Source organism: Nomascus leucogenys, chromosome 7b (assembly GCF_006542625.1).
Source record: "Nomascus leucogenys isolate Asia chromosome 7b, Asia_NLE_v1, whole genome shotgun sequence".
In the NCBI taxonomy this organism is placed as follows: Eukaryota; Metazoa; Chordata; class Mammalia; order Primates; family Hylobatidae; genus Nomascus; species Nomascus leucogenys.
In genome coordinates this window covers 72,376,943-72,404,264 of record NC_044387.1, presented here as the reverse complement: position 1 = coordinate 72,404,264, position 27,322 = coordinate 72,376,943, and the positions used below count along the sequence as shown (strand labels likewise).

At 42.7% G+C, this 27,322-nt stretch overlaps 1 protein-coding gene across 3 annotated transcripts in view; it reads left to right on the top strand.

The window, feature by feature from the left end:
* GATB (glutamyl-tRNA amidotransferase subunit B) overlaps positions 1-27,322 on the top strand; it is an 81,226-nt gene that overhangs the window by 15,165 nt on the left and 38,739 nt on the right. For 2 of the 3 annotated variants that reach the window (XR_004031040.1, XM_003257836.4), the window contains exons 3-5: positions 18,491-18,604; positions 20,943-21,141; positions 21,892-22,014. Coding sequence is in view for 2 of the 3 variants with exons in the window: in XM_003257836.4 (XP_003257884.1) it covers positions 18,491-18,604; positions 20,943-21,141; positions 21,892-22,014 (436 nt within the window). In the remaining variant the exon portion in view is untranslated. The remainder of the gene's footprint in view (positions 1-18,490; positions 18,605-20,942; positions 21,142-21,891; positions 22,015-27,322) is intronic. The other variant, XM_030816240.1, reaches the window with a different exon arrangement.

Below are 27,322 nucleotides of genomic sequence, written 5' to 3'. Positions count from 1 at the left end.
AAATTCTGCCCTCAAAAGCATGAAGCCAGTGTCACGTCATGTCTGGGAGTAGATGTGAGAAGCTCTTTTTGGGTGAGTCTTATGGAATTCTTTGTTTATACTGCAAGTAGACGCACTTGTCATCTGAGGCCATTGGCTTGGCCTTTCTTGGCCATTTTTATGTGTGTTTGCGGCTTCACATGTAACATTGTGGGGAGAGTCGGCTATTTTCTATGCTGCGGCATCTTGGGGAGTTTTTTTCCTCAGCTCTTAAAAATCTTGGCAAAGTTAGGAAGTGATTTTGCCATTGGCATACCAGAGATGACAAACGTAGGCTTGGTGATTCTGGCATGGGTAGGTAGTCAGGCTGGGCTCCTCTGAAGAGCATTCTGTTCCTCATGGCAGAGAGTTCTTGCTAGTGAGCCTTTGTGTTCCCCAGCCTTTCACCACTGGATGCATCATTATAAGGACTGGAGCTGGGGCAGGGAGAATAACTGGGAATCAAAAGGCATTAGTGCTGCCGGGAGCCTTAAAATAATTCCATTCTAAATTTTGATGCACGAATCTCCTTTTACAAGTATAGAAGCAAGAAGCGTAATCAATCAAGGGTCTTTGTCATGCTTTGCAGCTTTCTTAGGAAATGCAGACAGGCAATAATAATGTGATTGTCAATAGCATTTTGAATTTTCAGTGATATTTGCCAACTCATAGGCCATCCCAATGAGCAAGGTCAGGGGCTCCAACCCCAGTTGATAGGAGAGGAAACTGATCTTACTGACTTATCCAAGGACACAAGGAGGTCAGGAACCCAGCTAAAAATAGAAGTGAGAATTGCCTGGTCCCTATTCTTAGTATAAGCACCAGATTACATTTGCTTCTGCAATACTTGCTAATTGTTCATTTCCGACAAAACTTAGCAGGGAGTTTTTCCTTTATAGCTGGTTGTAAACATTTAGGATGCCTGTAGTCACTCATAACCTGTTTGCTTACCACAGCCAGCTAGCTATCTTATTTACCTTATCTCTGATTCTTTTTCATTTTTACATCTGTGCAGAGAAGTTAATATATGTGAAAGCACTTCATACACTCTCAAGTAGCACGTAAATTTTATTTGGTGTTATTATAATACTTGTATTAGGCATTTTTACACTGCTGATAAAGACATACCTCAGACTGGGCAATTTACAAAAGAAAGAGGTTTATTGGACTTACCGTTCCACCTGGCTGGGGAGGCCTCACAATCATGGCGGAAGGTGAAAGGCATGTCTTATATGGCAGCAGACAAGAGAAGACAGCTTGTGCAAGGAAATTCCCATCTTTAAAACTATCAGATCTCGTGAGACTTACTATCACGAGAATGGCACAGGAAAGACCTGCACCCATGATTCAATTACCTCCAACCAGGTCCCTCCCACAACATGTGGGAATTCAAGATGAGATTTGGGTGGGGACACAGCCAAACCATATCATTCCACCCCTGGCCCCTCCCAAATCTCATGTCCTCACATTTCAAAAGCAATCATGCCTTCACAACAGTCCTTCAAAGTCTTAACTTATTTCAGCATTAACTCAGAAGTCCACAGTCCCAGGTGTCATCTGAGACAAGGCAAGTCCTTTCCACTTATGGCCTGTAAAATCGAAAGCAAGTTAGTTACTTCCTAGGTACAATGGGGGTATGGCATTGGATAAATACAGCCATTTCAAATGGGAGAAATTAGCCAAAACAAAGGGGCTACAAGCCCCATGCAAATCCGAAATCCAGCATGGCAGCCAAATCTTAAATCTCCAAAATGATCTCCTTTGACTCCACGTCTCACATCCAGGTCACACTGGCTGATGCAAAAGGTGGGTTCCCATGGTCTTGGGCAACTCCACCCCTGTTGCTTTGCAGGGTACAGTCTCCTTCATGATTGCTTTCATGGGCTGGCATTGAGTGTCTGCGGCTTTTCCAGGCACACAGTGCAAACTGTCAGTGGATCTACCTTTCTGGGGTCTGGAGGAAGGTGGCCCTCTTCTCACAGCATGGTACCCTAGTAGGGACTCTGTCTGGGGGCTCTGACTCCACATTTGCCTTCTGCACTGCCCAGCAGCAGAGGTTCTCCATTTTGACCCCGCCCCTGCAGCAAACTTTTGCCTGGACATCCAGGCGTTTCTGTACATCTTCTGAAATCTAGGTGGAGGTTCCCAAACCTCAGTTCTTGACTTCTGTGCACCCACAGGCTCAACACCACGTGGAAGCTGCCAAGGCTTGGCAGCTTCCACCTTCTGAAGCAACAGTCCAAGCTGTACCTTTGCCCCTTTTAGTCACGCTGGAGTGGCTGGGATGCAGGGCATCAAGTCCCTAGACAGCACACAGCAGGGGCACCCTGGGCCTGGCCACAAAACCATTTTCTCCTAGGCCTCCAGGCCTGTGATGAGAGGGGCTACTGTGAAGACCTCTGATATACCCTGGAGACATTTTCCCCGTCTTGAGATTAACATTCTCCTTCTCATTACTTATGCAGATTTCTGCAGCTGGCTTCGATTTCTCCTCAGAAAATGGGTTTTTCTTTTCTACCACATTGTCAGGCTGCAAATTTTCCAAACTTTATGCTCTGCTTCTTTTATAAAACGAAGTGCCTTTAACAGCACCCAAGTCAACTCTTGAATGCTTTGCCGCTTAGAAATTTCTTCTGTCGGATACCCTAAATCATCTCTCTCAATTTCAAAGTTCCACAAATCTCCAGGGCAGGGGCAAAGTGCCACCAGTCTCTTTGCTAAAACCTTACAAGAGTTATCTTTGCTTCGGTTCCCAACAAGTTCCTCATCTCCATTTGAAACCACTTCAGCCTGGACCTTATTTTCCATATCGCTATCAGGCTTGGTCAGAGTCATTCAACAAGTCTCTAAGAAGTTCCAAACTTTCTCACATTTTGCTGTCTTCTTCTGAGCCCTCCAAACTGTTCCAGTCTCTGCCTGGTACCCAGATCCAAAGTCACTTCCACATTTTCAGGTATCTTTTCTGCCTCACATGGCAGCAGACGAGAGAAAAGAGCTCGTGCAAGGAAATACCCAGTTTTAAAACCATCAGATCTTGTGAGACTTATTCTCTATCACGAGAGCAGCGCAGGAAAGACCTGCCCCCATGATTCAGTTACCTCCCACTGGGTCCCTCCCACAACATGTGGGAATTCAAGATGAGATTTGGGTGGGGAACAGCCAAACCATATCAGTACTCATGTTTTTAACTTTGCATCATTAAAATGTGAGCACAGATACTTCCACTTCATAGTGGCCAATAGAGTTGGGCTGGGAGTGGCAGTGGTAAACACTTACATCATACTATCCTGACATAACTTAGGATGGCATGTATTCACAACAGTATGAGTAACAATTAATGAGAAGTTTTCAGTCACAGATGTCTTTCAGAGAAGCACAAATTGATAAATATACATGTACATTTACATAGTGAGGCAACAGAATGGAAGCACTGATAGAAAATAAGACACACATACAATTTGGGGGAAGCTAAAAGTATTTTCAGCTAGAAAAGGTACAATGGGGGAAAATTATTTTCCTACCAGTTAAAAGAACAAATCTTCCTTTCATACTCTTGATTATGCATGTATATGGTGTCTATTTGCAGGGTTTATATACTTTTCTCTAGATACTGTGGAATTCTCTTAACAGATTTTGGTTGCACCATACTTGATTACATACACAAGGGCCTTAATATATCCCATAGCTTAATTGAATCTATGGCATAGGAAAGTTTAGGTAGATAGCTTTAATATGTAATGTTTTCTTTCTAGAGCTGATTTTCAGCAGCAGTGAATGGAAGTGGCAGGATGTGGGGTTTACAAGTCAGCATTAGTTTCTTCTTTTTTTTTCCATTAGGTATTGGAGTACAAGTGGTATTTGGTACATGAATAAGTTCTTCGGTGGTGGTTTGTGAGATCCTGGTGCACCCATCACCCAAGCAGTATAGACTGCACCATGTATGTTGTCTTTTATCCCTTGCCCCCTTCCCACTCTTCCTCCGAGTCCCCAGAGTCCATTGTATCATTCTTACGCCTTAGTCTCCAGTCCCATCCAGGTCATTGCAAATGCTGTTAATTTATTTCTTTTTATGGCTGAGTAGTATTCCATCGTGTATATATATATATACCACAGTTTCTTTATCCCCTTGTTGATTGATGCACATTTGGGTTGATTCCATGATTTTGCAGTTGTGAATTGTGCTGCTGTAAACATGCGTGTGCAGGTATCTTTTTTTTCAAATAATGACTTCTTTACCTCTGGGTAGATACCCAGTAGTAGGATTGCTGGATCAAATGGTAGTTCTACTTTTAGTTCTTTAAGGAATCTCCATACTGTTTTCCATAGCAGCTGTACTAGTTTACATTCCCACCAGCAGTGTAGAAGTGTTCCCTGATTGCTGCATCCAGGCCAACATCTACTGTTTTTTGATTTTTTGATTATGGCCATTCTTGCAGGAGTAAGGTGCTATCACACTGTGGTTTTGACTTGCATTTCCCTGATCATTAGTGATGTTGAACATTTTTTCATATGTTTGTTGGCCATTTGTATATCTTCTTTTGAGAATTGTCTATTCATGTCCTTAGCCCACTTTCTGATGGGATTGTTTGTTTTTTTCTTACTGATTTGTTTGAGTTTGTTGTAGATTCTCGTTATTAGTCCTTTGTCAGATGTATAGATTGTGAAGATTTTCTCTCACTTTGTGGGTTTTCTGTTTATTCTGCTGACTGTTCTTTTGCCATGCAAAAGCTCTTTAGTTTAATTAGGTCCCAGCTATTTATCTTTGCTTTTATTGCTTTTGCTTTTGGGTTTTTGGTCATGAAATCCTTGCCTAAGCTAATGTCTAGAAGGGTTTTTCAAATGTTATCTTCTAGAATTTTTATAGTTTCAGGTGTTAGGTTTAAGTCCTTAATCCATCTTGAGTTGATTTTTGTATAAGGTGAGAGATGAGAATCCAGTATGATTCTGCTACATGTGGCTAACCAATTATCCCAGCACCATTTGTTGAAAAGGGTGTCCTTTCCCTGCTTTATGTTTTTGTTTGCTTTGTTGAAGATGAGTTGACTGTAAGTATGTGGGTTTATTTCTGGGTTTTCTATTCTATTCCATTGGTCTATGCCTATTTTTATGCCAATACCAGGCTGTGTTGGTGACTGTGGCCTTATAGTATAGTTTAAAATCAGGTAGTGTGATGCCTCCAGATTTATTCCTTTTGCTTAGTCTTGCTTTGGTTATGCGGGCTCTTTTTTGGTTCCATATGAATTTTTCTAACTCTGTGAAGAGTGATGGTGGTATTTTGATGGGGATTGTGTTGACTTTTTAGATTGCTTTTGGCGCTATGGTCATTTTCACAATATTGATTCTACCCATCCATGAGCATGGGATGTGTTTCTATTTGTTTGTGTCATTTGTGATTTCTTTCAGCAGTGTTTTGTAGTTTTCCTTGTAGAGGTCCTTCAACTCTTTTGTTAGGTGTATTCCTAAGTATTTTATTTTTTTGGCAGCTATTTTAAAAGGGGTTGAGTTCTTGATTTGATTCTCCATTTGGTCACTGTTGCTATATAGAAGAGCCACTGATTGGTGTATGTTAATTGTATCTGGAAACTTTGCTGAATTCTTTTATCAGTTCTAGGAGCTTTCTGGAGAAGTCTTTAGGGTTTTCAAGGTAAACGATCATATCGTCAGCAGACAGGGACAGTTTGACTTCCTCTTTACCAATTTGGATGCCTTCTATTTCTTTCTCTTGTCTGATTGCTCTGGCTAGGACGTCCAGTACTATATTGAAGAGGAGTGGTGAGAGTGGCATCCTTGTCTTGTTCCAGTTCTCAGAGGGAATGCTTTCAACTTTTCCCTCATTCATTATTATGTTGGCTGTGGGTTTGTCATAGATGGCTTTTATTACGTTATGTCCCTTGTGTGCCAGTTTTGCTGAGGGTTTAATTATAAAGGGATGCTGGATTTTGTCGAACGCCCTTTCTGCATCTATTGAGGTGATCATGTGATTTTTGTTTTTAATTCTGTTTATGTGGTGTATCCCATTTATTGAATTGCATATGTTAAACCAGTTCTGCATCCCTGGTATGAAACCCACTTGATCATGGTGGATTATCTTTTTGACATGTTGTTGGATTTGGATAGCTAGTATTTTGTAAGGATTTTAGCATCTGTCGTTCATCGAGGATATCTTCTTTTTTGTTTGTGTCCTTTCCTGATTTTGGTATTAGGGTGATGCTGGCTTCATAGAATGAATTAGGGAAGGTTCCTTCTTTATCTTGTGGAATAGTGTCAAAAGGATTGATACCAATTCTTTGAATGTCTGATAGAATCCTTCAGTGAATCATCTGGTCCTGGACTTTTTTTGGTTGGCAATTTTTAAATTACTGTTTCAGTCTCGCTGCTTATTATTGGTCTGTTCAGGGTATCTAATTCTTCCTGATTTAAGTTAGGAGAGTTGTATTTTTCCAGGAATCTATTCATGTCGTCTAGGTTTTCTAGTTTATGTGCCTAAAGGTGTTCATAGTAGCCTTGAATGATCTTTTGTATTTCAGTGGTGTCAGTCGTAATATCTCCTGTTGCATTTCGCAGTGAGGTTATTTGGATTTTCTCTCTTCTTTTCTTGGTTAATCTCATTAATGGTCTATCAATTTTATTTATCTTTTCAAAGAACCAGTTTTTGGTTTCATTTATCTTTTGTATTTTTTTGTTTGTTTCAATTTCATTTAGTTCTGCTCTGATCTTGGTTATTTTTCTTCTGCTGGGTTTGGGTTTGGTTTGTTCTTATTTCTCTAGTTCCTTGAGGTGTGACCTTAGATTGTCTGTTTGTGCTCTTTCAGACTTTTTGATGTAGGTGTTTAGGGCTGCGAACTTTCCTCCTAGCACCATCTTAGCTGTATCCCAGAGGTTTTGATAGGTTATGTCATTATTGTCATTCAGTTATAAAAGTGTGTCCAAAGTTTCCTGCATTTTTTATTGTTTTTTCTTTAAGCTATCTATTTCCTTGAATATTTCTCCCTTCACTTCTTGTATCATATTTTGGATTTCCTTGCATTGGGCTTCACCTTTCTCTGGTCCCTCCCTGATTAGCTTAATAGCTGACCTGAATTCTTTTTCAGATAAATCAGGGATTTCTTCTTGATTTGGATTCACTGCTGGTAAACTAGTGTGATTTTTGGGGGGTGTTGAAAAGCCTTGTTTTGTCATATTACCAGTGTTGGTTTTCTGATTCCTTCTCATTTGTGTAGGCTCTGTCAGAGGGAAGGTCAGGGCTGAAGGCTGTTGTTCAGGTCTTTTTGTCCCATGGGGTGTTCCCTTGATGTAATACTCTCTCCCTTTTCCTGTGTATGTGGCTTCCTTTGAGCTGAACTGCAGTGACTGTTGTCTGTCTTCTGGGTCTAGCCACCCAGTGAGTCTTCCTGGCTCCGGGCTGGCACTGGGGGCTGTCTGCACAGAGTCCTGTGATGCGAACCATCCATTGGTCTCTCAGCCGTGGATACCAGCGCCTGTTCTGGTGAAGGTGGCAGAGGGTGCAGTGGACTCCGTGGGGGTCCTTAGCTTTGGTGGTTTAGTGCTCTATTTTTGTGCTGGTTGGCCTCCTGCCAGGAGGTGGTGCTTTCCAGAGAGCATCAGCTGTAGTGTGGAGAGGGACCAGTGGTGGGCGGGGCCCTAGAACTCCCAAGATTGTATGTCCTTCGTCTTCCATTACCAGGGTGAGTAGGGAAGGACCATCAGGTGGCAGCAGGGCTAGGCATGTCTGAGCTCAGACTCTCATTGGGCGGGTCTTGCTGCGGCTGCTGTGGATGATGGGTATGAGATTCCCAGGTCACTGGAGTTGTGTGCCTAGGAGGATTTATGGCTGCCTCTGCTGAGTCATGCGGGTTGTCAGGGAAGTGGGGGAAAGCCAGCAGTCACAGGCCTCACCCAGCTCCCACACAAACCAAAGGGCCAGTCTCACTCCCACCACACCCTGAGTCTGTTTCCAGGCAGAGGGCAAGTAGGGCTTGAAAACTTGCCTGAGGCTTTCCACCTCCCAGAGTATTTGGGGTGTCTCCCGGGTCCTGTAGGAGCAGTTTTCTCAGGATTGCTGGCCAGCTCTTGCAGCTGATCTGGAGGTAAAATTCACAATGCAAGCCTCCGCATGCTGCTCTGTCTGGAGCTGCAATCTAGTCCTGCCTCCCGTCCGCCATGATCCGACCAGCATCAGTTTCAATAGCTCCTGCCTCCTTTAGGGACTCTCCTTCTTCTCTTCATAGTTAATAGATTCCTTGAGTTTTGTGTGGGAGGCTTGTACCATCTCACCTAGATAGAAGAATTACCCAACCTTTCCACTCTCTTCAACATTTTTTATTTTGAAAAAATTAAAACTTACAGAAAAGTTGAAAGACTAGCACAATGAAATCCATCCTGCACCTAGATTTTTTTTTTCCTCCTTTGGACGAGCCATTTGAGAGTAAGTTGCAGACATCATGGCACTTCCTCTCTAAATATCTTAGCAGCTATCTCCTAAGAATAAAAATGTTCACTTCTATGATCACAGTATGATTATCACACTCAGGAAAGCTAACGTTGATGGAATACTGTTATTTAAAACATAGTTCATATTCAGGTTTGCACAGTTGTCTCAGTATTTTCCTTTATTTTTCCCCCAATAAAAGATCCAGTCAAAGAGCACCCATTGCATTTAGTTGTCATGCCTCTTTAGTCCTTTTTCTTTTTGTTTCTTTTCCTTTCCTTTCCTCTCTTTCTCTCTCTTCCTTCTTTCCTTTCTTCATAACATTGACAGTTTTGAAATGCCCAGGCCAGTTATTTTATCTTACTATCTATTCCTAAAGCAAACGTAATTAAGGAAATAGGGAGTTTGCCCTATGAAAGTTTGCGGTTTTTTCTTTCTTTTTCTTACGAACCTCCATGATTTTATGACTTACTAAGAAGCCTCTAAGATGATGCTATATGCATTCCTATTGGATATATGAAATTAAAGGTAGCTTTTTCTTCCTAAAAGTCTCTGTCCTGATAGACTCTTCCAAAAGACTAACTTCTCAGGACATTTGTGAGGCTGGTGAATATATAGCAGGTGCACTTTTGACAGAATGGCATGTGTCTCTCGGAATTTGTTTCTGATATTCATAGGCCTGTTTCATACCTGATCCTGTATTCATATCAATAGTGAATACTTAGTTGCATTTCTTACTTAGAGTTTGGTTGGTTCAAGACAGTTGTTTTGTTTCTTAGCAATAGTCAAATCTTTCAACTTAATACTAATCTTATATATAAAGAAGAAAGTAAATCTCATTCTGATCATTAGAGCTTTTCAGTCATGAAATTAATGTTTCTTGTTACTATCACTAATACCTCTTGAGTTTCAGTGATGTGAAATAGTTTGTCATTGCATCAGATCTCTCCAGGTGTAGAGTCTGATGAGTAAATTTTAGGACACGTCAGAAAAGACTTGACAGTTTCAGTATGGGGCAAATCTAAAATGAATGAGTTTGTGTTTTAGCTTTTTAAATATTAATATACTTTTTTAAAAAGTTATAAACAAGAGGAAGACAAATATTCAGAGATGAAGTAGGAGAAATCTTTCTTCACTAAAGATCCTGGCCATATTCTAAAGTTGTATTCAAAAAGAACAATATTTTTGATTGTTTGTTTGGTTTTGTGTTTTTACTTGATTCCCATGTCCTTTATACATCTCTTCTTCATCAATTCTCATTGAATTTCAAAAGTAGCTACTAGCTTAGAAGACAGGAAGTTACAGATGTGTGGCAGGCAAGAATGAGACGGGAGTAAAAATTGGCTCAGTTAACTGGTTTGTAACTTCAGCCTGTTGGAAGCTCATTTCTTTTAGTGCACATGGGAGCTCTTTTTGGCCATGGGAAAGCATACAAGGTTATCCAAGAAATTTTTGCTTCATTATAAAACAGAGAAAATGAAGTCATATAAGCTCCCGGAGACATTAAGAAATATGGTCTCTGTTCCACTGGAGATAACACAAGTAATTATCACAAAAGGTGTTGGTTATCATTTAAGGGGGAAATATTATGTTGACATAATTTCAGCATCTGTTTTGCCTTATTTTGGATTATAAATCCAGACTAATGGATCTATGGAGCTGTTTAGCCCTTTTCTCATCAAATTCCCATGCCTCCTGGAAAAGTTTACATATGAAAGATTCAGTTGAGATAGGCACTTTGCATTTAATAACACTTTCATTCTGAAACTAGTATTACTAAGTGTCTGCTATGTGTGAAGTTGTTTTATTTAATTCATAGAACAATCCTGCCAAATAACTATTCTTCCCTAAACAGATAAGGAAAGTGAGGCCTAGAGAGGTAAGGTAATTTGTACAAGATAACATGGCTAGTGTGAGGAGTGAGATTCAGATTGTTCTTTCTGACTAAGTTTTGTCCTAGTTCATCAATTAGTATAAGTCTTCTCAGAGATCAGGTTAATCACCAGTGAGTAATGCCAGATTAGTAACTGTTGAGAATGTTGTGGGAACAAGGAATAGAGACCAGTTAACCCACACACCCAGTCTTGTCTTTTACTAGCCGCCAACCACTGTAACCTCCCTATCTAACATGGCTAACTGGCCAAGTATGAGACTTCACAAATGTATGCTGTAGTAGTTGGGCCATTGGCCTCCAATCCCAAAGTGAAATCCAAGCAAACCAAATTGTTATCATGGGAGAGCTCTTTTCATCCAGGTTAGGGGTGGACCTAGGACTGATGTAGGCCAAAGACTTTTCTGTCCTTTTTCTAAAATCCCAGAGGTAAATCTCAGATCTTAGTATTCCAGTGGTCCATGGAAAAGCAATAAAGGGCCGGGCATGGTGACTGAAGCCTGAAATCTCAGCACTTTGGGAGGCTGAGGCGGGCACATCGCTTGAGCCGAAGAGTTCAAGAGCAGCTTGGGCAACATAGCAAGACCTCATCTGTTCAAAATATAAATTAAAAAATTAACCAGGCATGGTGGCTCACACCTGTGGTACCAGCTATTCAGGAGGCGAAAGTGGGAGTTTCCCCTGAGCCTGGAAGATCTAGGCTGCCTTGAGCTATGATCAGGCCACTGCACTCCAACCTGGACGACAGAGTAAGACCTTGTCTCAAAAAGAAGAAAAGAGAGATAGCCCCAGTGCCGAATGCCATGCTGACATCAAGTGCCTGTCTCATGGTGACTGTGGCCTCCTGAGCTTGCTAGGTAGGCAAAGGCAGGAAGAGGATGGAATCCCAGATGAGAAAAATGGGACTTTTGACACTCTGGACCAAGGAAAATTTCCTCCCCTTGCTCCTGACCACCCCTGGGGAATGGAATTAGTATAAGAGAGCTCAGAATAGGAGAAAACTGGCAGCTGGGGATAGTTGAACTTGCCAGACTACACTTCTCTTCTTTGGAATCAGAGTTGCTTCCTATGCAATGGCTATTTGATTTTCTTTCCCCTTCGGGAAAGAGGGATTTAAACAAAAGAGGAAATGTAGCCTTCACATTCTTCTTGTCCCTAGGCAATGCCTGTGTTTAAGGATAAAGAACATATATATTTATGTGGTTCTGTTAATATAAATACTTAACACCTGCATAAAAGGAGTACCTTTGGATGCTAAAATTCCACTTTAAAAAATTAACTGATATAATAATAATTAAGCAAGCTTAATTATTATAGCACAAGAGGTTTTGTATTTGTTTTGGGTGATGATAAAAGGGCTCAGTGGTGAGAAGCGGTGTAGGGGTGCGGAAACGGGAGCAATATTCTCAACTGTAATGAAAATTTATCCGTGTGGTAACTTTTGCTTTGAATACGAATCAGAGGGAGTTCATGCTTTGAGACAAATTTATGGTTAGCAGTAAGATAAAGGCCTGTTTTACTGCCTTCTTTTTACTTAATAAATCTTAATTGCTTTCTCTCCATAAATTAAAGCATTTACCATGCTATATCCTAATTATCAGATTTGTCATGTATAGCATCAGTTTCACAGAGTAACTGCCATGTGGGCTTTTTGGAAAATATCACCTTCTACTCTTTGTTTTGATGCCTGAGAGGAATTGCCAGCTGGATTTTCAGTAAGGACTCTAGTCTTGCCATGTCGCTTCAATTTTTTAAGGATGTGCTGATACTTATTGGACTAACTTTGGGTGTTACAGCATCATGGGCTCACCAATTGAGGGCAAAGTAGGAAGGGGAGAGAAATGGTGTGAATTGAGGACTATTTAGAAAGACATTCAATTTTATTCCTTTGAAGTACATAACAAGATATTTCTCAGTATAGATCCTAGAGACTGGCTTTTGTGAATAGATTTATTTGTAATTAGTGGAATTTCACATAAAAGTACGAAAATCCTAGAGAATACTTTATGGACTTAAGTAAGTTATATAATCTTCTTTATTCTGTTAATTTGCTTAGCAAACCCTTTCCTGGTATTTAATGTAGATTTACAGTTGAGTTCAATCCAGATGAGTTATCACAAATGTTCCTTATAAATTAGCTGGATTATATAATTCTTGGCTCTACGCATGTGAAAAGGGTGTCCACAAAATGTTCAGTTTTAAGTTGATTGGACAGACTAGAGAGTGGCATTGTTTTATTGAATAGCTGTTTATTTATCAAAAGAAAAAAGGACAGAAATGAACATAGAACTGTATGTATTTGCTGTGGTAGTCATGGCCTGTGTATTCTCAGCTCTGTGCTACACCACTTTGCTGCTCCACTCTGAATGGCAGGAAGGCTGCTCCTGCAGGCTACAGATTCTAGAGCCCCACCTCGGCTGGCTTCTGGCTGGGTTAGGCCAGCGGGAGGCTCTGATAAAAGACTAGAGGTAGGAGGAAAGGAGCAAGAGGGTATTTCACCTTCACTCTGCCTCCAGCAACATCTCTGATAGAGGATGGGTCTTACCCATGGCTGCAGCTTCTAGTGTGTTTCCAGCATCCTCTGATGGCCCCAATACCCTGTGATAGGAGTGACCTCCTGCTGTTGAGAATCTCTTAACTTGCCCAAATGTGCCATCTTTGACGTTTCAGCTCTTCTCTCATGTGTAATAAAGTCTCTGTGTTAAAAGAGTGGTTTCCTTTTCCTGATTCATACATTTTGTAGAACAATTTGCTTTTACGTCACAGCTTATAGTCTTTTGGATGTTGATAAAGGAAATGTTAAATTATTCATTATCTCATTTAATCAGCTTGGTATTATATTTAGGTGATGGGGCAAAGAAGAATAAGACAAAATGACCTGACTGCCCTCAGGGAACTAAGTCTGTTTGGGGAGACAGTGTGTTCCCCAAGTGCCAGGGGAGCTAAACGGAAGAAAGACCTAGACTGTAGTAGTGGTGGGAAAGATGTCACAAAAGAAGTGACATCCAAAAGTCTTGCCAGACACTAAGATCTGCTCAAGCAGATGAGGAAGAAGGGCATTCCCAGCAGAAGCAGCAGTTTGTATGAAAGCATGTCTCACATTTGGCTGCAGGAGCATGGTGGTCAGGGGGACTGGAGGAAGAGGAAGCTAGATAGGTGGTCGGGGTAGACCACCAAGAGCATTGAAGCCTCTGCTAGGCAATTGGACTTTATCCTCTTAGGACTGGGAAGAAGTGAAAAGGATTTTAAGCAGAGGAATTACATGAACGGATTTATCCTTCAAAAAGGTCACCCTAGGAGAGGTGTAGAAGAGAGACTAGAGGGCTGAAAATGGAGGCAGAGAAACCTCCTGGCCAGGTGGTGAGTGGCAGAAGTCCTGGTGGGAGTGGGTGGTGTTTAAACAAAGACCTGAATTAAAACTGAAGGCAAGAGGAGGAGGGGAAAAATCAAGAAATGTTAAGAAAGTAGAATGTGTAGAACTTGGTGATTTGTTTGAAAGTGTTGGGAGTTGTTGTTAAATGATGGTCTCAGAGATCATGGAATGTTTGTCTGGTTTAGCTAAATAAATGTTAAAACTAGAAGCCTGTTTCTCAAATTGGGGTCACCGTGTCCCCTTAGAGGTCTCATGCAAACTCTGAGTTGTTTATGCTGCCTTATGAGCTGGATGTATCTTAGGTTTCAAACAAGTTATGATTGTAGCACTACTCAGGTCTTACAATAAGCCAAACAAGCAATTCTTTATTAAAAATCATTTGCTACTCCCGCCACCCACCACCCCAAGATCTTTTTCCTGGCCATTATGTGCCTTATCTCTCTCTACTAGTTATAAAATTTGTTGGCCACTCACTGTGTATTTATCTCATCTCCTACCTCTACCCATCACAGCTTTCTTGTCTTCTGATTAAATAGAAGAATTAGCCTCTTATTTAATAAATCATTGTATGGGTACCTGTGTCTAAGGGTTTCTGAAGTCTAGCAATAGAACATCCTCTGCTCGTTGAGAAAACATATAGGCTCACCCATCACCAAGCACTCCACATGCCAGAGACTGCACTGAAAGAACACTCAATTCTTTCATGTAGTTAAAAGAAAACAATGCTTGCCCTCTGAGAGTTTAACATCTGAAAACAAATCTAAAGAGGGAGAAACTGGCAAGAAGAAACACATTAGAAATAGCATCTGCCTTAAATGATGTACAGTAGGATTTGGGTTGAGGTGCTGCTCTGGAGTTATGGCCTGGTGTTAGTAGTCTTGATAGCTAAAACTAACATGCTTTTTTCTTGTAAGATTTCAGATTGAATATAGTGGTTGAGAGACTGGGTTCTGGGGTCTGACTTCCTGGCTCTGCCACTTCCAGGTGTCACCCTGGCCAAACTGTGTCATCTCTGTGCTTCCCTTCATTGTAAGATGAGGATAATAGTATCTACCATAGAAATGAGAGGATTCAATGGCATGTGTGTGTGATGTGCGGCACACCTCCTGACACAGTGTCAGTGCACAATAAATACTCGCTGCTGACCCTTCCTGAAGCCAAAAAGAAGCCTCTGAGGGCTCAGCTGAGAAAGGTGTGCTGCGTGAGTACCAAAGATTGCTGCCTTCTTTCCAAACAAGAGCTGCTATGGCTAACCCTGAGATCCTTTATAGTCATTTAATTACAAAGAAATTCTGGAACATACTTTCTTCAAGCCAAGTTAGTCTTTTTAGTTTTTAAATTACATCTTGATCATATCACACACAATCAGTTGTCACTTCAGGGCACTTCCAGAAACAAGTTTGCAGGCCAGCATGTGGCAGGTAACACCTTAGAGGAGACTGGGGCATCACTGCCTCTCTGAAATCATCCATTGATATCATCCCCTCCCTCCTTCTTTGAGTTCAACACACATTAATCAAGCACCACAATTTTTCAGGTTCTGTATTAGGCTCCAGGGATACAAGGGTGAACAGACAATTCCCATCCTCATGAAATGTGCAATGGTGTGGAAATATATGTGAACAAATTCAATCCACTGTGATAGAAGCCCCAATGGGAGTGTGTAGAAGGTCAGAAGAGGTACACAGAAAGGACAACAAGGAAGGCTTCACAGAGGTGGTGACATCTCACTAGGATTTTGAAGGGAATAAGAATGGGGAGAATCAGAAGATCAGCACGGTTTGCACAGAGGAACTACACCAGAGGTGTTGTAGGGTGACGTGGTAGTAGATGAAATTGAAGATGTAGGCAGGAGTTTGATCATGTCAGAGCTTGGCCTTTGTCGTGGGAACATCAGGGGCCATTGAGGGACTTCAGGTAACAGAATGCCACAGATTCACAATTTTAGCAGGGTCACCCTAGTATGAAAGACAAACTTGAAAAGGGTTTGCAGATGCTGGCAGGTTCATGTCACCACTGCAGATTCATTGAGAGCAGAGACAGAGTCCTATTTATCTCTGTACCCCTAAAGTTTAGTGCTTTATAGACATTTAAGAATTTTTTTTTTCGGAGTGAAGACAGCCCAAGTTGAATTTTCCCATTCTGTATCCTATCCTCAGAACATGCTGACCTGGACCTCCATCTTCCACAGCAGCTTGACTAAGATCCTAGGAAATTCCTTTTTTTCTTGGCATTCTTCTAACTGGCACTCTCTGTTTACTAGGCCCTCTGCAGCTGTAACGTGTGATGATTGATGCTTATAATTCTGACCTTGAAGTACTTCATGGCTTCTAAATCATCAAAAAAAGATTAAAGCATATTCTCAGTATCACTGTAATGTTTGTGTGTTTTACTGCCTTCTTCTCTGGAAAGTGGTGGTTTATGAAGTGCCCGTGCACTTGTGTGCACACGGACACAGAGTCTGTGATGGTCCTCAACTCTTCTCCCACAGGGAGGCTATGGTGCATGCTTGAAAATAAACAAACAAAATAACCTGGGTTCTCTTCATGCCTAGAAGGAGGAAGCAGCTTGGTCCCAGGGGCAAAGTGGCTTGAAATGAGAGCGAAAGCAGTGGTTAGGAAAGCAGAGGGAATGATGAGGCAGAACTGGTACAGACCAGGAGTCAGGCAGCTTACGAGCCAGCCCTGGCTGGCTGCATTCTGACCCCAGGAAGAGCAAAGCCCAGGGTCGGGACTGCAGCTTCATGTTCTGTGTGCCTGGACCCGAATCATCAGGCTTGAATTTGGCGAGATTCTCCACCAGCTATATTTGTATCTCGGTAACAACCGCTCAGTAAAATGCCAAACATTAGGCAAGTGAAAACATCAATAATTAGAGCCTCCTGTTCCCCACACATCTTTTCTTGAAAATCTTTATTGCTGCAGAGCTGACATTATTAGGCACAGAATGAAGAACTCCAAATAGAAACTGTGAAATGGCTCCATCTTATAACCTGAGTCCTGAAAAATAAGGGTGTGATGTTGTCACTAGGCGGGAGATTTCTTTAGGTTTTCTTTTTTCTTTTTCTTTTTTTTTTTTTGAGATGGAGTCTCGCTCTGTCACCCAGGCTGGAGTGCAGTGGTGCGATCTCGGCTCACTGCAACCTCCACCTCCTGGGTTCAAGTGATTCTCCTGCCTCAGCTTCCCAAGTAACTGGGACTACAGCCCACCACCACACCCGGCTAATTTTTTGTATTTTTAGTAGAGACGGGGTTTCACTGTGTTAGCCAGGATGGGCTCAATCTCCTGACCTCGTGATCCACCCGCCTTGGCCTCCCAAAGTGTTGGGATTACAGGCATGAGCCACCATGCCTGGCCCTTGTTTGGGTTTTCTTTGGGGACTGTATATTGCAGTAAATAGAAATGCCCCTTCCATTTTGTCATACAAATTTGTTTTTAAAATCTGTGTTTGGTCTACACTCGTCATCCCAGCCTAAAGAGCCAGTCCCTGAACCACAGAAGTTCTGTTTGCTGCCTCTCGGCCAGGGCGTGTGTGGGCTTTACAGGCAGCTTTACCACTTGCCAGTTCTGTGAATTTGGGCAAATGTTTTAGACTCTTCGGGTCTAAGTTTTGTTTTTTTAATCTGAAATATTGGAATAATAGAGATTCCTTATTTTACAGGGTTGCTGTGAGGCTGAAATAAAATGGTGGATGTGGAAATGCTCAACTAGAAAGCCCTATCTATATCAATAATAGTATATTAAATATACTAAAGAACATCATAAATATCCTAACAAAAACAGAAATATATTTCATCTGGAAACGCGACATCCTCCAAAATTTTCCCAAAGTAGAGTAGGGAAATGAACTATTTATTGGATCTCTACCTTAGGGGAGGTGTTCCAGCTATCACTTTATCCGTTCTGCAAAGTAGATCTTAAATCCCACTTTTAGACACAAGGAAACTGAGGCTCCTAGTCACAGCAGAAGTGGGATTTGAACCTGACTCGAGAACTTAATGCTCCTTCTCCTTGGCTACATTATCTCATTGTCTGTCTAGTTCCAGACCCCCAGTGTTCTTAAAAGCTGTTCACATTCTTTGGTGCTGGGAAGTGTGCCAGCCATTTCTTAGTCATTCACTCCTGTAAGTTGGACAGGGTGGCACCCAGAGGGAACTGGAGCACGAGGTGCCCCCAGAGAGACTAGCAGCATGGAGTGGTCTGGTTTGTGGGACAGGCCCTCCGTTGGCATTCCACTTTTAGGGAGTTGGCCTGGCATGGACAGAAAGCCAGGCAACAGCTGTGCCACATTTCCTAGCCCTTGAGAAAATGGCTATGGCCCTGTCGTTTTCAGAAGTTCATTCTTTTCTGTCAAAGTGAAGCCACCCTTCATCAGGACTCCTCTCAGCAATCAGTGCCTCTTGTGTATTCTGACTGGCCCCTTATTCTGTTTGTACAGGGAGTGAGATTAAATTTATTCTATGTAGTAACCACTCCGCTAAGCTTTTCTGCGACTCTTCCTGTTAGCTTTGATGCTGGGCATTGGGGGAAAGGGTTCCCGATGTGGCAGTTCATTAAGTGCCCGGTGGGACCCACTGCTGCATGCATTTTCTTCTTTATATCCTTTCCCTGATTCCCAGGCAAACAGAGTTGGCTTGTGAACTGGAGCTGCCCACCCAGAGAACCAGAGATAATGCCTGTTGAAGGGCCAAGTTGCATATTCAGTGAGGATGTCAGTGTGTGGGAGAAGCATTTGTTCAGCCTGCGGTTCTGAGAGGAACTGTGTGTTGTGTTCCCATAGGTTCTCAACAGGAGGTGTGTAGAAGCGGCGGTGATGACAGGCCTGGCTCTGAACTGCCACATAAACAAGAAGTCCTTGTTTGACAGGAAGCACTACTTCTATGCAGACCTCCCTGTAAGTACACTTTGTGATCCACCCCACTGCAAGTTCTCAAAGCTGGGCCAGCCCTGCTGTGGGGGGTCGGAGCGAAGGAAAGGGGCTGTGCCTCTCATATTTTCAGCCAGCACTGTGTCCATCCCAGCGGGAAGTTCTGCCCAGCCCTGATGTAGGCAGGTGCCCCTGATGTTTACTAGATTGGATGCAATTGTCCTGATTACTGACTTCTTGCTTACCTCATGCTTCTGGTGGCTCGCTCATAATTGCATAGGGAGTAGAAGCCAGTGTTCGCAGGCTCAGCCTGGCCGTGGTATTTGGTGCTAATTGCCTGTTAGTACAAAAGCTAAGGCTCTGGCTGATGCAACAGTAAATGCATACTGTAGCTCTGTCAGCAGAGCGAGAGCGTCTCACTTTTAAGTTGAAGTTCCCAATAATAGGGCTGTCTCCTTTGGAGACATTTCTGTCATCTCACAAGGAGCAAGTAAGTGGACAATAGTAAGCGGAAACATGAACCAGAAATCTGGACCAAGAACAGTAATTGGCTGAGCAGTAAACTCCATATTGACCCGCTTTTTTTCTGAAAATTAAAAAGTTTTTTTCTTTAAGCCACACCATGTGAGTGAGAGCCAATTTTTCATACTATTGAACCGGAACAAAACTGAAATGTTGAATGAGTTCCCCAAAATAATGTTCCGTTTGGTCTAATTCAGAAAAACAACAGTGATGATGTTGCTTCACCTCATTCTCCTTGAACTGAAGATGGGGGCGAGCTGTTTTTTAGTGGGTGAGGGCACGAGTAGAATTAAATAAAAAATACAAGTAAGACCTGCGTTCTCCAGTGGCTGCTGCTTTTCCCCTCTGGCCTCCAGCCTCTCAGCAAGTCTACCGTTTGGTAGGGCGGAAAGAATTAAACTGCGTTTCTCTATCTTTTCAGAGTGACAGACAGTTTGGTTGAGGTGGGAGATTTAGTAATAATATGACTAAAATGAGATGTTTTGATCATCTGTAGTTTTCTGGTCTTTCTGGCCCAGATAGTTCAAATAATCCAGAGTTTCATGGGACATACTCATATAATAAAGCATTTGTTGTTTTTTCTGAAATTCAGATTTAACTGGGTGTCCTATATTTTATCCAACAACCCTACCCAGAGGTTAGTTTTACAAATTGAGACTTCCCGTCTCAGCATAGAAAACAGGTTAGCCTTTTGCATGATTCTCAAAGTGTGGTCCCCAGGGCACTGACATCATCATCTCCTGGGAACTGGTAAGAAATATAAATCTTCAGGCCCCACCCTCGACCTACTGAATCGGAAACCTTTGAGGTTGGGCCAAGCGGTCTGTCTTTTGACAAGCACAGTAGTATTTCTGATGCAGTTAAAGTTCTTAAACTGCTGGCCTGCCAAGTGGTGAAAGACACGGATTTTGGAGCCTAACCATCTGAATTCAGACGTTGACATTGATGCTCACTAGCTCTGTATGTGGCTGTCGGCAAGGTCCTAATCCCTCCGTGCCTTGTTCCTCCTTCCTGGGGTTGTTGTGGAATTAACTGAGTGGAACACAGTGAGAGCAGTGCCTGGGACCTAGCAAGTGCCACAGATGCCTTTGCTTTTACTTTCTGTTCTTCTCCAATTCTCCTCATTGACCTGCTATGTCTTTAGTGCGTATTGGTGCCTCTGTGCATTTGAAAGTAATTCTTCCTTTCCACTTAGAAGCAGGTGAGGGATCCTTGCAGGATCCATCAGTGCTTTAGTACTATCTGCCTTCCATTAATGGAGGGGGAGTGTCACAGCACTTTCTGACTGGAGGAGTGAGGGAAGTTGGGTCAGGGAGGGCAGCTGCCATGATTGATTCCTTTAAAAAGCAGAAACAAAACAAGCTTAAACACACACTAGCAACTGCTGTTGGTCGTGTGGAGAGTAGATGGCAAAATGCTTAGCCAGCATTCCGAATAAGGAGGGTCTGCCAGGAGCCTGGTAATGAGATGCAGAGTTTAGGCTAATGAGCTGGATAGAAACAATAAATCCTTTTCTTAGGGGTCCCTGACAATGATATTATTGTTATTCCCCAATACAGCACTTTAGTGAGGGCGATGGGATGAATTCATGTTGTTTATTGCATCGTTATCAAGGGTGGAGGATTTGGGGAGGGTGAAGGGGTGATGGCAGGGGCAGAAGAGACCAGGCTCAATGATGGCTGCAATGCAGCAACTAATTTTTTTCTCCTTTTCCTTTTTTTCTTGTTACTGTTTTTGCTTTAAGTAGGCCTGTCGTTGTGTGACATTGTAAAAGGGATAGTAAACTGGATCCCAGCTTTTATGTGTGGACCAGTGACTATGTTTACCCTATGTTTGTGTGCAGGCAGGCTACCAAATTACCCAGCAGAGGCTCCCAATTGCTGTGAATGGGAGCTTGATATATGGCATCTGTGCAGGGAAGAAGCAGAGTCAGGTGATCCCCAAGACGGTGAGGATCAAGCAGATCCAGTTGGAGCAAGACAGTGGCAAAAGCCTCCACGACGACCTGAGGTCTCAGACGCTCATTGATTTGAACAGGGCAGGTAGGCTTGGAGTGTTTTCATTACTTCTCCTTCCTACTTCAGTCCTTGGATTGCAGGGCCCTCTTTTCACCACTAGAGTTTTCTTAAACAAATTGAGAAAGCAGTCACAGGAGCCTGACAGATGGAGACCAAAATATCAGCATTGGGATTGGCATAGCTGACTAGCGAACATGGCTTGAACTGTAATTATTAGGCTTGCTAATAACTCACCCTGAAGTTAGACAAACTTATCCACCTAGTCACAGACCCAGCAGCAGGATATTTTAAGCAGTCATTAAAAGAAGTGAAACATTTAAAAATCAAAACGTGCAGCCTAGGGGCCTACACCTGTAATGCTAGCAACTCAGGAGGCTGTGGGAGGGTCACTGTACACAGAGTTTGAGATCAGGCTGGGCAACATAGTGAGACCTACTCGCCAAAAGATTAACAGCCAGGTGTGGTGCCATACACCTGTATCCCCAGCTATTCAGGAGGCTGAGGTGGGAGGATCACTTGAGCCCAAAAGTTCAGGGCTGCAGTGAGCTATGATCATGCCATTGCACTCCAGCCTGGGCAGCAGAGCAAGATGACGCCTCTTTAAAAAAAAAAAAAAAAAAAAAAAAATGGTGGGAGTGAAGAGAAATGATTGAGAGGCTAGAACCACTCTGAGAGTCCTTCAGTAAGGCAGGGTTTTCCTGAAACTTAGGCCTAATTTTTCTGTTGGTGAAATTGGAGAGCTGCAGTGAGGCTGACTCTGCCCCTCTTTGGTAGGAGTGGGCCTTCTGGAGGTGGTCCTGGAGCCCGACATGTCCTGTGGAGAAGAGGCAGCAACAGCTGTCAGGGAGCTGCAGCTGATCCTTCAAGCCCTGGGGACCAGCAAGGCGAACATGGCAGGTAGAAGCCACAGAAGCAGCATTCTTCTTTCCCTCTCCCTTCCTGCCTTCTAGAACCTCTCTGACTTTATTTTCTGTCAGTTATATTGAGGTTGTTTGCAGCCATTTTTTCCCCAGCCTTTTGCAACCCTGTTTTTTTGTTTGTTTGTTTTTTTAGAATTTTCCTTGGATTCTTTGATGAGCCCCCAACCAAATATAAATATACGACCAACAACATTGCAGAGACACCAAACCCTTAATGAAATAATGGCTTTGAACAGTTCGGTCTTTCTCAGGAAGAAGACACTGTGTTTATCAAGAACAGTTCTTAGTGAGTTCCACATAGATAGCACTTCATAATTAGTTGCCTCTTTTCCTTTGGGTCTGTTTCTTTCCTTTTGTAGATTTTTCATCCATATACAGTGGAAGCCAAATTATATTGACTGTAAGCCAAGATTATGAAAACTTTACCCTGAGATAAAATCTTAATTAAGTTCAGTGGAAATACAGTAGGAAACTAAAACAAATAAAAGAAACACCTGCACCCTTGGGACCAGACCACACATCATAAGCATTTGCAAATTGCATATAAAGATCATAGGTTTTGGTCACACTCAATTTCCTCATGGCTGTAGGTGTCCTTTGCCCTGGTCTGGTACTGCTTTGCTCTCCCATAAGTCCATAAAGGGTAGCCTCTGCTATCATTTTCTCCTGTTCTCTGTTCCTAGGGACTTTCGGAAAACTTCTGCCACCCTCAGAGCACACACCCTGATGGAGAGGAGACAAAATATAGTTTCTGAATCTACAATTGCATTTTTCCATAGCATGGTACAATGGTCACAGCAGGTGCCCAGGAAATCCCGTTGATGATGATGCTCATCTCCGTGCTGGTTGATAATACTATTTACCAAGCTTAGCATGTCACATAATGTATTTGCATGTTACAGGGGGACTTCTGGATTTGTAATGCCACATTTGTCACATAGGATGTGTAATAAGCAACAGATTATAACATCAGAGCCCTGGTACATGTTGAATCTGAGGACAGAACTTGCTTATTTTCTATACCGTTTTAGCTCCAGGGACCAGTTTCGTGGAAGACCATTTTTCCCCGGACGTGGGGGGCCAAAGGCAGGGTGGATTCAGGATGATTCAAGTGCATTACATTGATTGTCTACTTTATTTCTATTATTACATTGTAGTATATAATGAAATAATTACACAACTCACTATAATGTAGAATCACTGGGAGCCCTGAGCTGATTTTCCTGCAACTAGATGGTCCCATCTCGGGGTGATGGGAGACAGTGACAGATTATTAGGCGTTAGATTCTTATAATGAGCACAAAGCCTAGATCCCTCTCATGCACAGTTCACAATAGGGTTCGTGCTCCTATGAGAATCTAATGCCATGGCTGATCTGACAGGAGGCGGAGCTCAGATGGTAATGTGAGGGATAAGGAGCAGCTGTAAATACAGATGAAGCTTGGCTCTCTTGCCCACCACTCACCTCCTGCTGTGCTGCCTGGTTCCTAACAGGCCACAGACCAGTACCTGTCCGTGGCCCCCGGGTTGGGGACTTCTGACTAAAGCTATATTACAATGAATGTACTAATAATGTCAAGAAATGTACTAATGAATGTCCTAATATCTAGAAAACTTAGGACAGGGCCTTGAAAATAGCCTGTGCTGGGTACATGTTCAGTGCTCTTATTAACAGTAATAAGTAGTAATACTTTTATGGAATTAGCACTCATCTAGATGAATGAGCTTTGTAAAATACGTTCAGTAAAATTGGGTCACTTTTTTTTTGGTCAAACCTTGTTATTTTCAGCGATCAGAACGAGATAGCTTAACAGACCTTCCCCACCGCATCTTTGGGCCCCCGCTGTTTGCAGAAACAGTTTTCTATCTTGATGTTATATTTCTGTTGTGTGAATGTGTTTTAGAGAAAAACATGAAACTGCACTTTATCACTGTGCTCAATGGTATAGTTTTTTTTAGTTTTGCTGTTATAAATCTCTACTTCTAGAAGAGAAATTGAGCCTGATGCCATTCTCATGATGTGTGAATGAAGGCTGTCCCTCAGTGGTGCAGAATGCATTGAAGTAAACCTAACTAGTAAAGCTTTTGTGTACTTGAGGCAATTTAACTTAATTTGTTTAAAAGGTATTTTGTCTTCACTAGATAGCAGGTCTTTTGTTAATATTTGATACTGCATTTGAATCCAGGCTAGCGAACTCTCTTTCAACACTGCAGGATACTAAATGATTCCTCTCAGGTATTTATGGAGTGTAGTCTTCTCTGGGAGAGACCGAAACTCGTGCTTTTATTCCTCTTCCAAATTAGAATTCTAAATTGTGAAAGATGCTTTCATTTTTAAAAGCAGGCGAGGTCCAATTCATGGTTCCCTGAGTTCAAAAAAAGTTGTCTCCCAAGTATTGCAGTTTGGTTCGATGGAGCTCAGCACACTTCGGAAGTTTTCCTTTGAGCTTAATGGGCCTTTCAGAAGATTCCAACTGCAGATTAGTCCTATTCAGACGGAACTGTAGAACTTACTGGGAACCTACTGTGAGACAGAAACCAGCCTGCTTACTCATTGCTCAGGAAAATGCCAGCATTCTGGCATTCATCGCTCAATAAGATTTCATTTATTGAACAGTCACCAAGTGCCAGACCCAACTCTAGGTTCCACAAAAGGCATTGTTCCTGCCACATGGATCTTATGTTCAGGAGGGTGACAAATACATTAACAAATGAAACAAAATAATTACAGCAACAAATGCTTCAAGGAAATAAATGGGGTGCCATGCTACAGAGTAACATTGGAAGGTGACAATGTTGTTTTTTAAAGGCCCCTCAGAGGAGGTGACATTTATTTAAAACCTGAAGAATGATTCAAGGCCCAGGCAGCATAGAGCCAGGAGATGAGCATTCCAGAAAACAGCTAAGGCCAAGGCCCTGAGGTGAGAAAGAGCTAGGAATGGGCCCCGAGGTAAGCAAGGTAGCACAAGGCCACTGTGCCAGAAGCAGAAGGAGCAGTGGCATCAGGTGACACTGAAAAGGCAGGCAAGGGGTAGATCAGAGATAATGGCAAGAAGTTTAGCTCTCAACCCAGGTGCAGTGGTAATCACTAAAAGGCTTTTAAGCAAGGGAAACACATAGTCTGATGAATGTTTTAGAAAACCACTCTGGCTGCTCTGTGGGAAATGGATTTCAGATGGGTAAGAGTAGAAGCCAGGAGACCAGTTAAGAAGCTTTTGCAATAGTTCAAATGGAAGATGATGCTGTTTTGGACAGCACTGGTGGCAGTGAAGATGAAGATGGAGAGACAGGAGATACATACAAGATGGTTTTTAGAAATAGGCTGGTGTGGAAAGTAAGAGACAGGGAGGAAGCACAAATGCCTTTAGGGAAGTTGGAGGAGCTAGGTGGTGGTGCTGTTTACTGAAATTGGAAGATGAGATCGAGAATGTCTTTGTGCAGGGGCAAATCAGGATTTCCTTTTGGAAATTGAGATGCCTGTGAAACCTCCAAGTGGAGGTGTCAAATAGATACCAGAGCTGTAAGTGTGGAGCTCAGAGAGGTCTGGGCTGGAGACAGAAATGTAGGCATCCTCAGCATGAGGTGGTATTTAAAACTGTATCCGTCCACCCAGAGAGTCTAGATATGGAAGGGGGCCCTGGGTTTGGATGGGAAGGAAGGCATCAGCAAATGAAATGGAAACAAAGCATCCAGAGGAGCAAAACTGGGAGCAAAAGGCGGCAGAAGCTGAGCTAGGAAGATAATTCACGAAGGAAGGATTGGTTGGTGTGTCAAATCCTGCTGAGGTGTCCAGTAGGTGAAGACAAGCGTGTCCTGTGTCCGCTGGATGTGGCAGCCAGGAGACTGTTGGTGACTCTGACAAGGGCATTTTTAGAGAGATAAGGAGAGAAGCCAGGCTGACATGGGTTAAGGAATAAATGGGAAGTGAAATAGCGGAGACAGTGTATGCAACAAACAAACAAAACTTGTTAAGAGGCTTTGCTGAAAAGGAAACCAGAGAAACGATAGCTGAGTGACTGATAGAATGAGAACTGGGTTCAAGGGAATAGGTTTTGGGGTTCTTGTTTGTTCATTTAATAAGAAATACTATTGCATATGTATACGTCAGATGGAATGCTGAGAAAGAGTAATGAGACTGCTATGGGAGAGAAGGGATAACTGAGAGTGATGCCCTTGAGAAGGCAAGTGGGAGTTAAAATCCAGCTCAGTCCTCAGGGGCCTTTCATTCTGGTCTTAAAGATGGAGGCCAGTGCACAGTAGACTATGGTCATGTGCTGAATTCTGTCGTATAGATTATAAGTATTCTGATAGTTTAGGGGACCCACCAGTGCAGGCTAGCTTGCTGAGGAGGGCTTCTAGGAGGAGGTGGTAACACTCAAGTGAGGCCTTGAGGGATGAGGAGAGGGACAGTAGCTCTGATAAAGAGAGCGTGCTGGTGGAGCAGACAGGGTTGTGTATGCAGAAGCTGCCCTGATTGGAGGGGAGCGTTCTCCCAGAGTGAGCGGTGGGAACATACAGGTTGTGTCGACCGAATCCAGATGAGAGCTGTGGAACACCAAGCAGAGGAGCCCAGATGATCTGGTAGGAGCTGTCTGTGCTGTTGAGTAAACAGCAGGAATGATGAACCCAGACTGTAGCAGAATGAAAGTCACAGCTACATTGCCAGTCCCTGGACAAGGAGGGAACTGTGTTAAGAGTCAGGATGTGATCTTATCACCTAAGCCTGCAGTTTGGAGACCTCGGGCGAGGGACCTTGGGCAAGGGTGGTAGCCACGGAAATGGAAAGGCCATGACAGACATGAGGGATGTTTGGCAGCTTCCAAACTGGTAGGGGCTAGTTGCCAGTTTGGATATAAGAGGCAAAGAAAACAGAGAAGTAGAAGATGACCTCAGGGTTCCTAGACCGAGAGTCTCATGATGTCAGGAATAGTTGGGACTTCCTGAGATGCAGATACACACAACTTGTCAAAAAAGAGATTAAAAATCAGGGGCTACAGAATTCTTGTAAAAATGTTGAGAAGTCAGTGCTGGAGAGAGAGTAATGTCTGAGCTAAGAGATATCTTTTCCCCGTCAGCATGGGTGGCAATTGGGTGAGCCCTTCCCTTTCTCTGAGGGTGAGTGGCGAGGTGTCAGCCGGCCTATACCAAGCCGGCAACCTCCAGCTTGGTATAGGCCCCACAGCCCAGCACTGGGGGAATGACAGAGAACCAGTTCCAAGAGTCTCCTTTTCTTGACATGGAATTCATTTTGACTACTTTATTATTTTAATATGCTTTTGCTTTGG